We start from the raw sequence: 16,044 nt of genomic DNA, 5'->3' as shown, positions 1-16,044 counted from the left end.
GCCTTAAAGGTCAGATTGGGTAATTTATGGGGGGCATTGGTGGTTTCTAGGATTTATATAGTTCCTTTTACAAACTTTTAGTGACATTTTAAACACTAATTCCAGTAAGATGATGGCACATTTGGATACAGCAGTCTCTTGCGGGCCAACCAAAGATGTTTTTTTCTTTGTTAAATATGCTTTTTTATTATTGCAAGACTATAGGGGACCCAAAGAACTTTGGGTATAGTAGCTCACTGATCAGAGTAGCTGGCTGTGGTGTTGATGGAGCTGGCTGGCATATCAGAGGAGGAGTCAGGCAGCACATTGGTGGGGAGCACGATTGTGTTTGGAGGAGTTGCCTGCTACTCAGAGTCATCAGAGTTGATGTGTGAAGGTGGTGTGCAGTGTAACTGTGGGTGATTGTTTTGGACAGTTCTCTTGCGATTACAAAACTCTGCTGGACATTGTGTGGTGAACTATGTGCCTGTTGGGACACGCCCCTGCTGACTGCTCCTGTGGCTCCTCCCACAGGCCCCTGTATAAAGGAGACCTGCGGCCTGAAGATCGGCCTCATTCTCCAGGACCTTGTATGATAGACACTCACTCCTGGTTCCTTCTTCCAGTCAATAAAAGCCGATATCTCGCCTACGTCTCAGTGTGAGTTATTGATGGTGCATCAATTTTATTGACTGGAAGTTTTAAAACATGGAACCCGTTTTGCGTCCGGACCGGTTGGATTTGGACCCTCAAGACCCTGACGCAGCTCTCGCTTTTGAACACTGGCTTGCATGCTTCCAATCGTACTTGGCGGAGCTTCGTGCGACTGAACCCGCCGTTATGCACAGAATCCTACTCTCGAGGGTCTCCTCCAAAGTTTACTCCTTTATCCGGGACCTGCCGACCTACGAAGGGGCACTGGACGCCCTCAAACGACAGTACCTGCGGCCGGTGAACACCGTCTACGCAAGACATCGTTTAGCTACCCGGCAACAGCGGCCTGGCGAATCGTGCGCTGAGTTTCTCCGAGCACTACAGACACTCGTCCGAGCTTGTGACTGCAAGACGCTCACGGCAGAACAGCATGCGGAGCTGCTGGTGCGAGACGCTTTTGTGACGGGACTGAGGTCAGTGTACATGCGCCAGCGGCTGCTGGAGAACTCGGATCTTACCTTAAGCTCGGCGATAGAGAAGGCCAACGCTCTAGAAGCTGCGCGGCATAACGCCGACGCTGTCCAGTCGCGCGATTCCCCGCCGGTTTCGTGGACGCCTCAGACCCCGCCACCGCCGGCTCCCGGGAGCGAATTCGCCAACGCCGCCGCCAGTCGCCATTCCACGAGCTCCCCGACCCAGACCAAGAAACTCGTGCTTTGTTATTTCTGTGGCCAAAAGAAACATCCTCGACGACGCTGTCCAGCGCGAGAAGCGACCTGCTCCAGCTGCGGAAAGCGGGGCCACTTCGCCAAGGTCTGTAAGTCTCAACCTCGGGCGGAGTGCAGCGCTGCGGGTGAAACGTGGGGGCCGCCATCTTGCATGCCGGGATGTGGGCGGCCATCTTTGTCGACGTCAGCACGCCCCGCCCCCGATCCTCGGATGCTGACCGGGTACCCCGGATGTGAGCGGCCATCTTTGTCGACGTCAGCACGCCCCGCCCCCGACCCTCCGATGCTGACCGGGTACCCCGACGGCGATCCAACTCTGGCCACTGTGACTCTCGACCAAAGCGCCCCACACCAGCTTGCAAGGTCCATGATGGACATCCAGGTGCAGGGGCATTGGACTGGATGCCTGTTTGACACGGGCAGCACTGGGAGTTTTATTCACCCGGACACAGTGCAACGCTGCGGACTTGCAACGCGGCCGGTCAGTCGGAGGTTCCATTTGGCCTCTGGGTCGCAGTCCGCAGACATCCGGGCGGGTTGTGTAGCGACTTTGGTGGTGCAAGGCACAGTATATCGGGACTTTGAACTGCTGGTCATGCCTAATCTGTGTGCACCTGTGCTATTGGGGCTGGACTTCCAGAGCCATCTCGAAAGTGTGACTATGGTATACGACGGGCCCCTCCCACCACTCACTGTCAAGAATCCTCAGTTTTGTGGGACTTCTTCACATACCCCGCTACTGACCACACACACACACGGACACACACATCCCATCCAGAACCAGGCCAACAGCTGCGCTACCGACACTTGCAGCCTCTCCACTCTCAAGATCCCTCCCCCACCGCTGTTCGCCAACCTGACCCCCGACTGTAAACCTGTGGCAACCAAAAGCAGGAGGTACAGCGCGGGGGACCGGGCCTTCATTCGGTCGGAGGTGCAGCGGCTGCTCAGGGAGGGGATCATTGAGCCGAGCACAAGCCCTTGGAGGGCCCAGGTGGTTGTTGTTCGGACTGGGCAGAAAAATAGGATGGTGGTGGACTATAGTCAAACCATCAATAGGTTTACGCAGCTTGACGCATACCCCCTACCCCGCATCGCGGATATGGTCAACCAGATTGCTCAGTATAAGGTGTACTCGACAATAGATCTGAAATCCGCTTATCACCAGCTCCCCATCTGCCCAGCGGACCGCCCCTACACCGCCTTCGAGGCGGGCGGCCGGCTCTATCACTTCCTGCGCGTCCCTTTCGGTGTCACGAATGGTGTCTCTGTCTTCCAGAGGGAAATGGACCGGATGGTGGACCAGTACCAACTGCAGGCCACATTTCCCTATCTGGATAACATCACCATCTGTGGTCATGACAGGCCAGATCACGACGCCAACCTCCAACGGTTTCTCCAAGTGGCCGCAGCTCTGAACCTTACTTATAACAGGGACAAGTGTGTTTTTGGTACCACCCGCCTTGCTATACTTGGGTATGTCGTGGAAAACGGGGTTATTGGGCCTGATCCCGAACGTATGCGCCCCCTGTTAGAGCTCCCTCTTCCCACCACTCTCAAGGCCCTCAGACGGTGCCTGGGGTTTTTTTCCTATTACGCCCAATGGGTCCCCCATTACGCAGACAAGGCTCGCCCCCTGGTCAAGTCTACCTCGTTTCCCCTCTCTGCTGAGGCCTGCGCGGCCTTCAACTGCATTAAAGCGGACATTGCCAAAGCTACGATGCATGCAGTGGACGAGACCGCTCCCTTCCAAGTGGAGTGTGATGCCTCCGATTTCGCTCTGGCTGCTACCCTTAATCAGGAAGGCAGACCAGTAGCATTCTTTTCTCGCACCCTCCAAGGCTCTGAAATTCGGCACTCCGCGGTGGAGAAAGAAGCCCAGGCCATAGTGGAGGCTGTTAGGCACTGGAGGCACTATCTTGCTGGCAAAAGATTCACTGTGCTGACCGACCAGCGCTCGGTTGCGTTCCTGTTCAGCAACCAACAGCGGGGCAAGATCAAAAATGATAAGATTTTGCGGTGGAGGATAGAACTCTCCACCTACACCTATGATATCCTGTACCGGCCTGGCAGACTCAATGAGCCCCCTGATGCCCTATCCCGGGGAACATGTGCTAGCACACAGCTCGACCAGCTGTACGCCCTTCATGCTCAACTTTGCCATCCGGGGGTCACCCGATTTTACCATTTTGTGAAAGCTCGGAACCTGCCGTACTCCCTGGAGGACATCAGGACGATGACCAGGGACTGCCAAATTTGTGCCGAGTGCAAACCGCACTTCTACTGTCCTGACACGGCACAACTTGTCAAGGCCACCCGCCCTTTTGAACGCCTGAGTGTTGACTTTAAGGGCCCCCTTCCCTCCACTGACCGCAATGTCTATTTTCTCAGTGTTATTGACGAGTTCTCACGGTTCCCCTTTGCCATCCCCTGCCCCGACACCACTGCCACGTCCGTCATAAAAGCCCTGCGCCAGCTCTTCACTCTGTTCGGGTATCCCTGCTATATCCACAGTGATAGAGGGTCCTCCTTTATGAGTGAAGAGCTGCGCCAGTACTTGCTAGCTAGGGGCATTGCTACCAGTCGGACCACGAGTTATAATCCCCGGGGTAATGGCCAGGTAGAGCGGGAGAATGCCACAGTGTGGAAGGCCACACTTTTAGCCCTCAAGTCCAAAGGGTTGCCGGTCTCTCGATGGCAGGAGGTCCTCCCTGAGGCACTGCACTCTATCCGCTCTCTGTTATGTACGTCCACCAATGCCACCCCTCACGAACGCCTATTCTCTTTTCCCAGGAAGTCTGTCACTGGGACCACCCTACCAGTTTGGCTGACGTCCCCGGGGCCAGTGCTGCTCCGGAAACATGTGAGGAGCAATAAATACTCCCCGCTGGTAGAGAGGGTTCACCTTCTCCATGCGAACCCCCAGTATGCTTACGTGGTCTTACCTGATGGGCGGGAGGACACGGTCTCCATCCGCGACCTGGCACCCGCAGGTGCAGCAGACCACTACCCTGAAGGCTCTCCGGTAACTGTGAACCCTGCACCAGAGGTGACACCGTACTCACCAGGCCCTACACAGACTCCTCACGACACTTGTATACCGGGCGTTTCGTACGCATTTATACCAGGCGCCTCGCACATGCATGAGGGATCACCGGCGCCTAGTGGGCAAGAACACGCGCAACCCCCGTCCCCTGTGCAATCGCCAATGTTGCCGGCACCTATGCGGTCACAGCCGGTGCTACGTAGATCGCAGCGACAGATTCGACCGCCTGATCGGCTTGACTTGTAAGAACCTTCGCTACATGAGGACTTTTTCAAACGAAGGGGGGGTGAATGTGGTGAACTATGTGCCTGTTGGGACACGCCCCTGCTGACTGCTCCTGTGGCTCCTCCCACAGGCCCCTGTATAAAGGAGACCTGCGGCCTGAAGATCGGCCTCATTCTCCAGGACCTTGTATGATAGACACTCACTCCTGGTTCCTTCTTCCAGTCAATAAAAGCCGATATCTCGCCTACGTCTCAGTGTGAGTTATTGATGGTGCATCACATTGATAATGTACAATGCTGCAGGCCTGTTTCCCTTATTTGGTGGGGAGACAAGCAGCATGGAAGCTGCATTGTCTTGGTTGTAGCAAGGACTAGGCCTCAAGCCTTGGACTTGCCTGCTGTTGCAGTCCAGGTGAGGAGATGCCGGAAGTGGTGCGGCATGGCATCAGTGCTCGGTTGGGGGCTGGCCTCTCCCATTGGTGCTGCCCTTCAGTGTTCAGTCGGTGAAATGGCAGGCTGGGTTGCCTCTGTCTCATATTGCCAGGAGGCCGTATCATCAAATTGCAGGACATGTCACTCAAGGTCTTGGACTACACATGTTTTTTTTTGCGTGACTATGTTTTTTTTGCTCGCTATTTTGAATGTGCTGTGTATAATCTGCACCTTGGCCCCAGAGGAATACTGTTTCGTTCAGCTGTATGGTTGAATGATAATCAAACTTGATTTGAAATCTCATCTCTGAAATGTAGGAAATGTGGCAAGTAATTTGCAACAGCAACTATCCATAGAATGAAAAATAGAAGTAAAACTGTGGTTGACATGTGAAGTCAAAGACAGGACAAAAGCAAAAGAGAGGGCACATAATTTAGCATAATGTGATAAGTATTTTGCCTCAGTCTTCACTATGGAAGATACAAGCAGAATGCTAGAAATTTAGGAGTGTCGGGGGCAGAATTGAGTGTAATTGAGTGTATCGGCGGTGGTGGAGACGGAAACGAAAGTATTTTCTAAGAAACTCCTGGATAGGTACATGGAGCTTAGAAAAATAGAGGGCTATGGGTAAGCCTAGGTAGTTCTAAGGTATGGCATGTTCAGCACAGCTTTGTGGGCTGAAGGGCCTGTATTGTGCTGTAGATTTTCTAAGTTGCTATGTAATTGCTATTATTAAGGAGAACGTGCTTGGGAAGCTGAAAGGTTTGAGAGTAGATAAGTCAGCTGGACTGATGGACTACACCCCAGGGTTCTGAAAGAAGTAAATGAAGAGATTGTGGAGGCATTGGTAGTGATCTTTCAAAAATCACTAGATTCTGGAATGTTTCCAAAGGCAGGAAACTTGCAAATGTCATGCCACGCTTTAAGGAGGCAGAAAAAAAGGACACAATAGGCCAGTTATGTCCGATTTCAGTGGCTGGGGAGATGTTCTAGTCCATTATTAAAGATGAGATTTCAAAGTACTTAGGGGCATATGATAAAATAAGCCAAATACAGTATGGTTTCTTTAAAGGAAAATCTTGTTTGACAAATCGGTTGGAATTCTTTGTGGAAAGAACAGGCATGTTATTTATTTGGATTTTCAAAAGTCCTTTGACAAGGTGCCACACATGATAAGATGTATTGCAGGAAAGATAATATCATCGATAGAAGATTGGCTGACTGGCAGGAGGCAAGGAGTGGGAATATAAGGGGCCTTTACTGATTAGCTGCCTGTAAAAGAAAATGTGCTCTGGGGGAGTTGGTGTTGGGTCCACTTCCTTTCATGTTGCCTGTCAGTGATTTGGTTGATGGAATTGATGGCTTTGTGGTCAAGTTTACAAAGATACATGGAGGGGCAGGAGGTGTTGAGGAAGCAGGGAGCCTGCAGAAGGACTTTGACAGATTTGGAGAATGGGAAAAGAAATGGAAGATGAAATATAGGTAGTTCATACACTTTGGTAGAAGGAATAAAGGGATCGACTATTTTCTAAAAGGGAGAAAATTCAATAATTAGAGGTGCAAAGGGACTTAGGAGTCCTCGTGCAGGATTCCCTAAGGATAACTTGCAGGGTGAGTTGGTGATAAGGAAAGCAAATGCAATGTTAGCAGTTGTTTGAAGAGGACTAGAATATAAAAGCAAGGATGTAATATTGAGAATGTATAACATATAGTTCAGACTGCACAGAGTATTGTAAGCAGTTTTGGGCCCTTTATCTAAGAAAAGATTTGCTGGCATTGTTGAGGCTCCAGAGGAGGTTCATAAAAATTATTCTGAGAATGAAAGGGTTAACACATGAGCATTTGATGGCCTGTACTTGCTGGAGTTTAGAGAAGTGAGGGGAGAGCTCATTGGAGTCTGTTGAATATTAGAAACATAAAAAACCTACAGCTCAATACAGGCCCTTCGGCCCACAAAGTTATGCTGAACATGTCACTAATTTACAAATTACTAGGCTTGCCCTCTATTTTTCTAAGCTCCATGTATCTATCCAAAAGTCTCGTAAAGGTCCCTATCGTATCCACATCCACCACCATTGTTGGCAGCCCATTCCAAACGCTCACCACTCTCTGTGTTTTTTTAAAAAAAAACAACTTACACCTGACATCTCCTCTGTACCTACACCCCAGCACCTTAAACGTGCCCTTTTGTGGCAACCATTTCCACCCTGGGGAAAAGCCTTTGACTATCCACATGATTAATGCCTCTCATTATCTTATACACCTCTATCAGGTCACCTCTCACCTGCCGTCGCTCCAAGGAGAAAAGGCCGAGTTCACTCAACCTATTCACATAAGGCATGCTCCCCAATCCAGGCGACATCCTTGTAAATCTCCTCTGCACCCTTTCTATGGTTTTCACATACTTCCTGTAGTGAGGCGAGCAGAATCGAGCACAGTGCTCCAAGTGGGGCATGACCAGGGTCCTATATAGCCTAAATAGAGTGGTTGTGTTTCCTATAGTGGGCGAGTCTAGGATACAGCATCAGCAAAAAAGGGACATCCATTAGAACAGAGATGAGGAGGAATTTCTTTATCCAGAAAGTGGTGAATCTGTGGAATTCATTTCCACAGACAGTTGTGGAAGACAAGTCATTGGGTATATTTAAAGCAGAGGTTGATTTAAGTTTACAGGAAATCAAGAGGATGGGGTTGAGAGGGATAATAAATCAGCCATGATAGAATAGCAGGGCAGACTTGATGCCTTATTCTGATCCTATGTCTTATAGTCATATGGAAGTGACTATATAATCCATTATAGAAATGCTAATTAATGTCAACAAGGACAGGGAATAGCTCCCTTGCTCCCATTGAAATGCTGTCTCAGCACCTTTTATGTTAATTTGAGAGAGTACTTAGCATCTGTTCATGTCTGGAAATTGGCATAGATCACAAAAGTTCTACCATGCAGTTGTGCAGTGACAATTTTGACTGTGGACCCAGTATTGTGTGTCTCAACAGCAACTGTGCCTTAAGGAAGGTGTCACAGCTGAATGCCTTCCCACCTTTTCCTCTGTGGCTCTGCAGAGTGCACAAAGGAAAACCTTCCATCCAAACACAAGATTAGATCTGACTTGGTGAAGCCGAAAGAGAGCAGGAAGTAGGATCTGGAGATGTGGGCTAATGAAGCAAGCATTTGATATGGGCTGGTCAGAAACCAGGGCCTTGTGATGAGATATCCAGGATTCATCTAACCCACCCCTCAAAAAAGTGGAAGAGTGACATTTGACAATGGGGAGAAACCTGAGGTTCCTCTTGCTGAAGATGGACATTGTCTAGCAAATGTAGATTAAATTGTGTTTAATTCCTGTCTGCCCGTGTCTGGATAGCTTCTGGTACATTCAAATACATTGTCTATCAGTTTGGAAGGTGAGCTGAATATGCATCAATTATGAAATATACCCAATATAATTGAGAAGATTGCTTATGAAGTATTGGAGGAGAGCTCTTCACTTCCTTGCTTAAGTCTCATTTAGAGATGAGATTAATCGATTTCCGGGATATTGTATATAATTTATGGGCGTCAGGGAGCTGTTATCAATATGCGGGAGACTCCCGGAACTTCCGGGAGAGGTGGGATGTCTGCAGTAAGTTCGAGAGGGAGACTCCAAACGAAGAGTGATCAGCAGTGGAGCTGGCAGAAGATGATGGCTGAGAGCAGATACGATCGCACGAGGAAAAACTGCAGGGAGCATACAGAGATGGAGAAGGAAGAAAGAAAGAAAACTTTTGACAGCACAGTGATGCAGAAAGTCGAGACAACACTCAAGGAACAAAGAGGGAAATTAAGAAACCAAAGGAGGAAATACACTGACAAGGAAAATACGTAATTACCGAGTGGAAAACTGAGAGCAGAGCTTTCAGAGACAAGATGATAATGCCTGTCAACAGGCCACACACGTAGCTGGATGTAGAGAGAGTAGAGCAGTGGGTAAGCACACAGCCTTGAGGTGTGCCAGTGTTGATTGTCAGCGAGGAGGAGATGTTATTTATATTCTGCATCAATTGTGGTCTCCCATGAAAAAAGACAAGGATCCTGTTGCACAGGGAAGTAAAGAGGCCTAGGTTTTGGAGCTCGTTGATTAGAACTGTGGGTATGATTGCTTTGAACGCTGAGCTGTAGTCAATAGATGGCTGCCCGATGTAGGCATGTCCAGCCTACACTATCTAAGCTTGGCTAACCTCTCCCTGTAACTCAGTCCCCTAAGCCCTGGCAGCATCCTTGCAAATCTCCTCTGCACTCTTTCCAGCTTAAAAACAGCTTTCCTGCAGCAGGATGACCAAAGCTGAACATAATATTCCAAGTGCGACCTCGCAGTGTCTTGTTCTACTCAGTACTTGACTTAGGAAGGCCAGTGTGTCACAACCCGCCTTCACCACCTGTCTACTGGTGACTGCACTTTCAGGAAACTATGTATTCGTACATTGAGTCCCTCCATTCTGCAACACTCCCTCTGGCCCTGACATTCACTTGCAAAAGTCCTACTAGAACTTGACTTCTCCAGAACCTTACCCTTATCTAAATTAAACTCTATTTACCATTCCTCAGCTCACCTACTCAGATGATCAAGACCTCTACTTCATTGTCCAGTATTCCAACTACTTTAGGATCATCTGCAAACTTACTAACCAGGTCTTGTACTTTCCTATCCAAATTGTTGTCTAACAGTGGGTCCAGCACCAACCTTTGAGATGTATCAGTAGTCTCAGACCTCCAGTCTGAGAAATAAACTTCCAGCATTACAATCCGGTTTCCACCATCAAACTAACTATATCCAATTAGCCGGCTCTCCCTGAAATCAGCTGAATTAATTTATAGACTCAAGCATGCAAATACTTATAAACCACTTTTTTATTGAAGTAATTACATTTTAGTTTAGTGCATACGTCTAATAACTTGTAATTTAAAAGAAAAAAAGTAGAATGATTCAAGTAAATGTTTTTGCTGTGTAGAGCTTCAGTTCAATTCATATTTTTAAATATTACGGTTATAATATTTTGGTAGTGCAGAACAAAAAGTCACAACATTGTACAAAATGTTATCGTGCGAGAACATACAGTTCTCTTGGTAAATGTCAGTTTATCCCATCTCTTCAGGGTGTTATCCATTATTCTGCTTGAAAAGCAAGATGATTTTTAGAAAGAGAATCTCAAAGAAAGGAGAACAAAGTGAAGAAGCCAATTGCATGTTATAAATACAACATTCTTTAGTAATCAGCTGTAAAAGTTAAAAAGTGGTGTAGAATTACAATGAATGTCTTCATTCCCGAAGGAATCATTGCCAGAGTAAAAAATTCCTTATGGGGGATACAACGTTTTAGATAAAGAGTTCTACTTACTGTGCATTGCATGCATGGTAAACTGAATAACGCAGTTTAAAGCTAAATGTATCAACTATTTCCAGAACACTCATTGTGATGCAAGTTCTTTAGTTGTTTACTTGCTAAAATAAAAATTCAAAATTCTAAATTGAAGGCTTAAATTGGAAACAGATGTTCTCAGGGAAAAGTACGGAAGAAATGTGGCAAATATTCAGGGGATATTTGTGTAGAGTTCTGTATAGGTACGTTCCAACAAGACAGAGAAGTTATGGTAGGGTACAGGAACCATGGTGTACAAAGACTGTAATAAATTTAGTCAAGAAGAAAAGAAAAGCTTACAAAAGGTTCAGAGAGTTAGGGATTTAGAAGACAATAAGGCTAACAGGAAGGAGCTTAAAAAGGAAATTAGGAGAGCCAGAATGGGCCATGAGAAGGCCTTGGTGGGCAGGATTAAGGAAAACCCCAAGGCATTCTACAAGTATGTGAAGAGCAAGAGGATAAGATGTGAAAGAATAGGACCTATTAAGTGTGACAGAGGGAAAGTGTGTATGGAACCGGAGGAAATAGCAGAGGTGCTTAATGAATACTTTACTTCAGTATTCACTATGGAAAAGGATCTTAGTGATTGTAGTGTTGACTTGCAGCAGATTGAAAAGCTTGAGCATGTAGATATTAAGAAAGAGGATATGCTGAAGCTTTTGGAATGCATCAAGTTGAATAAGTCGCCGGAACCGAATGAGATGTACCCCAGGCTACTGTGGGAAGCGAGGCAGGAAATAGTTGAGCCTGTGGTGATGATCTTTTCATCATCAATGGGGATGGGAGAGGTACCAGAGCATTGGAGGGTTGTAGATGTTGTTCCTTTATTCAAGAAAGGGAGTAGAAATAGCCCAGGAAATTATAGACCAGTGAGTCCTACTTCAGTGGTTGGTAAGTTGATGGAGAAGATCCTGAGAGGCAGGGTTTATGAACATTTGGAGAGGCATAATATGATTAGAAGTAGTCAACATGGCTTTGTCAAGGGCAGTTTGTGCCTTATGAGCCTGATTGAATTTTTTGAGGATGTGACTAAACACATTGATGAAGTAAGAGCAATAGATGCAGTGTATATGTATTTTAGCAAGGCATTTGATAAGTTACCCCTTGCAAGGCTTATTGAGAAAGTAAGGAGGCATGGGATCCAAGGGGACTTTGCTTTGTGGATCCTGAACTGGCTTGCCCTCAGAAGGCAAAGAGTGGTTCTAGACAGGTCATATTCTGCATGGAGGTCAGTGACCAGTGGTGTGCCTCAGGGATCTGTTCTGGGACCCTTACTCTTTGTGATTTTTATAAATGACCTGGATAAGGAAGTGGAGGGATGGGTTAGTAAATATGCTGATGACTCAAAGGTTGGGTGTGTTGTGGATAGTGTGGAGGGCTGTCAGAGGTTACAGTGGGACATTGATGGATGCAAAACTGGGCTGAGAAGTGGCAGATGGAGTTCAACCCAGATAAGTGTGAGGTGGTTCATTTTGGTAGGTGAAATATGATGGCAGAATATAATATTAATGGTAAGACTCTTGGCAGTGTGGAGGATCAGAGGGATCTTGGGGTCCGAGTCCATAGGACGTTCAAAGCAGCTGTGCAGGTTGACTCTGTGGTTATGAAGGCGTATGGTGTATTGGCCTTCATCAATCGTGGAATTGAATTTAGGAGCCGAGATGTAATGTTGCAGCTATATAGGACCCTTGTCAGACCCCACTTGGAGTACTGTGCTCAGTTCTGGTCGCCTCACTACAGGAAGGATGTGGAAGCCATAGAAAGGGTGCAGAGGAGATTTAAGAGGACATTACCTGGATTGGGGAGCATTCATTGTGAGAATAGGTTGAGTAAACTTGGCCTTTTCTCCTTGGAGCGACGGAGGATGACCTGATAGAGGTGTACAAGATGATGAGAGGCATTGATCATGTGGACAGTCAGAGGCTTTTTCCCAGGGCCGAAATGGTTGCCACAAGAGGGCACAGGTTTAAGGAAGAAGATACAGAGGAGATGTCAGGGGTAAGTTTTTTACTCAGAGAGTGGTGAGTGCATAGAATGGGCTGCCTGCAATGGTGGTGGAGGCATATATGATAGGGTCTTTTAAGAGGCTTTTAGATAGGTACATGGAGTTTAGTAAAATAGAGGGCTAGTCATTTCTGAGGTAGGGACATGTTCGGCACAGCTTTGTGGGCCGAAGGGCCTCTATTGTGCTGTAGGTTTTCTATGTTTAAGTTCTTTAACATTCTTGATGGAGATGAAAAATGAAAAAAAAATGAATACATAATGTCTATTTTTACGTGTTGGCATAAGGCAGCAATAAAGTACGCTGATTACTCTAGCTGCCCCCAATTTTAATGAGCTCTGGGTTCAGCTGTTGAGCAATCTTTACTTTTATACACGTTTGCTATGCGTGCTGTTCACAGTAAAGTTTGATTATTGTATTGGATGACCGAGGGAGTAACTCCGGTAAGATTGATTTTTTTAATTTAATGCACAAGGGCATTTAAGCAATAGGAATGAGAAGGAAGATATCATTCTCACTTGGTCTGTGTGGAATAAGAACTTCTGGCAGCTGGCGTGTAAATAATTTCAAACCACTCTTCTGAAGCAATTACGTTTTGGCTCAGTGCAGATTTCTGTTGGTTGCCATTCTCTAAAATCAACTACAGTGTAAGAGGGGCTGGAAACACAGGTTGTAACCAACCTGAATAAAGGATGTGGCTGCTTTAAGGAGATGTAAAATCATGATTTGTTTGCTGCACTGGGCACGTATAGCATCCTATCTACTCTCTCTTTTATAAAACGTTACTGTATTTATACATATAAGGCAATTAATGTATGTATTTTCTACAGTGTATTGGTAATCTTTGTGATTTGTCATATCTTTGCTTAAGTTTTTATGCTTTTGAGTGTTTTTTTTTATATCAGTCATACCCCATTGGATTTGGTTGTTGTCACTAAAATATGTGGTGAAATGTGTTGTTTTGTGGCAGCAGTACAGTGCAAGACATAAATATTAGTCTAAGTTGCAAAATAAATAGTGTGTAAGTGGAATAATGAGGTTGTGTTCATGGACTATTTGGAAATCTGATGGTGGTGGGAAAAATGCTGTTCCTAAAACATCGATTGTGGGTCGCAGGCTCCCCAATGATGGTAATGAGATGATCTCGGAAGGTGAGGGTCCTTAATGATAGACACTGCTTCTTTGAGGATGTCTGTGATGGTAGGGAGGCTTATGCCCACAATGGAGCTGACTGACCTTATGCATTCTCTTTCAATTTTGTGCATTGGAGCCTTCATACCAGACGGACTATAAAGTGCTGTTCCTCCAGCCTGTGTGTGCCTCATCACAGCAGTGGAGGAGGCCATGGACTGGCAAGTCGGAATGGGAATGGGAAGTAGAATTGAAATGGGTGGCCACCGGGAGATCCTGATTCTTCTGGTGCACGGTGAAGCAGACTCCCAATCTACATCAGGTCCCACTGACACACAGGGCACACACCAGGAACAGGAGCACTGCATAGAATAGATGACCCCCAAGAGACTCAGAAGTGAAGTGTCGCCTCAGCTAGGACAGTCTGGGGCCCTGAATGGTAGTGAGGGAGGAGGTGTGGCACTTGTTCTGCTTGCAAGGATAAATACCAGCAGGGAGATCAGTGGGGAGTGCTGAGTGGACAAGGGAGTCACGTAGGGAGTCTTCCCTGTGGAAAGTAGGGGGGAAGGAAAGATGTGCTTGGTGGCGGGATCCCATTGGAGATGGCGAAAATTATGGAGAATTATGTGCTGGACGCGGAGGCTGGTGGAGTGATAGGTGAGGATGAGAGGAACCCTATCCTCGGTGTGACGGCGAGAGGATGGGGTGAGGACAGATGTGCACGAAATGGAAGAGACACAGGTGAGGGTGGCGTTCATGGTGGAAGATGGGAAGCCTCTTTCTTTGAGGGATGAGGACATCTCAGTAGTTCTGGAATGAAAAGCCTCATCCTGAGAGCAGATGAGACAGAGATGGAGGAACTGAGTGAAGGGAATTTTTACATTTTCACAAGTGACAGGGTGGGAAGAGGTATAGTCCAGGTAGCTGTGAGACTCAGTGAGTTTATAAAAGATATCAATAGATAGACTGTCTCCAAAGATAGAGACAGAGAGATCAAGAAAGGGGAGGTGTCAGAAATGGATCAGGTAATTTTGACAGCAGGGTGGAAGCTGAAGGCAAAATTGATGAAGTCAATGAGCTCAGCATGGGTGCAGGAAGCAACACCAATGCAGTCATTGATGCAGAGTAGGAAGATTTGGGGAGCATTGCCGGTGTAGGCTTGGAACGTGGACAAAAAGTGCACATGATTAAAACTTTGGTTTGAAGAAAGTGGGAGGAGCTGGAGGAGAAATTGTTGAGGGTGAGGACCAGTTCCGCCAAATGGAGGAGAGTGCTGGTGGAGGAGAACTGGTTGGGTCTGTTGTCCAGAAAGAAGCAGAGAACTTTAAGACCCTTCTGAAGGGGGATGGAAGTGTATAGGGACTTGACATGCAGAGTGAAAATGAGACGATCAGGGCCAGGGAACTTAAAGTAATTGAAAAGATCAGGAGTGTGTGAAGTGTCATGTATGTAGGTGGGAAGGGACTGAACCACAGGGAATAAAACAGTGTCAAAGTATGCAGATATAAGTTTTGTGGGCCAGATTCTACCTGGACAGGATGGTTTATGGATCTTGGGTAGGAGGTAGAAACGGGAGGTGCAGGGTAAGGGAACCATGAGGTTAGTGGCAGTGGATGGGAGATCCTCAGACAGCAGCAGTGAAAAGTTGAAGATGACCTTGAACATACCATCCAGTTGGTCAGCACATATTTTAAATGTATATCCATTAGGGCTTTGATGCCTTGCAAGGTTTCACCTTCTTGAAAGATGTGCTGGCGTTGTTCTCCTGCAGAGATCACAGGGTCACTGGATGCTGTGGGGATTGTAGTGTTATTCTCCAAATTTTATTTCACGAAGTGTGACCAATCCCACTATAAGTACAATCCAAAACAATGCGTAAAGCCACATTTAACACATGTATTTCATTATCTTATACTGTATCAACCTTTTGTAAAAATGTAGTAAATAGACCACAGCCTCCCCATATTTGTGTTGACGTTTCTTTAAAGAAACATTTTCATAAGCTAGGTAACCTGTAGGTACAGGGGGAGCTCATAAACAGAGATTCAGCACTGGTCTGCAGTGCTTCAGTTGATGACCCTTTGACCTTGTCAGAAGGTTCTGGGAATGGAGGGGTGAACATAATAATCTAAGCCGGCACTCCATGGTCGTTCAAAAGGTCTACATTTGCACTCACTAGTGAAGTGAAAAAGTTAACGTTAGGATTTGCATTCATCCAAATTAGCACCATATGTTGCCCAACAGAGCAAATAACAAATGAAAAATCAGTCTTTGTCTTCTGATTTCAAGCCCTTGCTATACCGACTACTCCCATTTTGCAGATAATCATACTGTTTCCACTTCTGTGACTCAGATTTCCTGCTGCTCTCGATGGTTGGAGGGTTATGTGCCAAGGAAATAATAATCTTAATCACGTCTCTCAAAAATATTGGCAAAATTAGTTGCAGAA

The 16,044-nt window shown here is 46.6% G+C and overlaps 1 protein-coding gene across 1 annotated transcript; it reads left to right on the top strand.

The window, feature by feature from the left end:
• The first annotated feature begins 483 nt into the window (after nucleotides 1–483).
• Nucleotides 484–4,858, top strand: LOC132404746 (uncharacterized). Its single transcript, XM_059989190.1, has 2 exons — nucleotides 484–2,837; nucleotides 4,155–4,858. The coding sequence occupies exons 1-2, from the start codon at nucleotides 688–690 to the stop codon at nucleotides 4,651–4,653; spliced, it is 2,649 nt and encodes an 882-aa protein (XP_059845173.1). The 5' UTR covers nucleotides 484–687; the 3' UTR covers nucleotides 4,654–4,858.
• Nucleotides 4,859–16,044: the final 11,186 nt, after the last annotated feature.

Source organism: Hypanus sabinus, chromosome 2, assembly GCF_030144855.1.
Source record: "Hypanus sabinus isolate sHypSab1 chromosome 2, sHypSab1.hap1, whole genome shotgun sequence".
In the NCBI taxonomy this organism is placed as follows: domain Eukaryota; kingdom Metazoa; phylum Chordata; class Chondrichthyes; order Myliobatiformes; family Dasyatidae; genus Hypanus; species Hypanus sabinus.
This window is presented reverse-complemented; position numbering and strand designations above follow the sequence as displayed.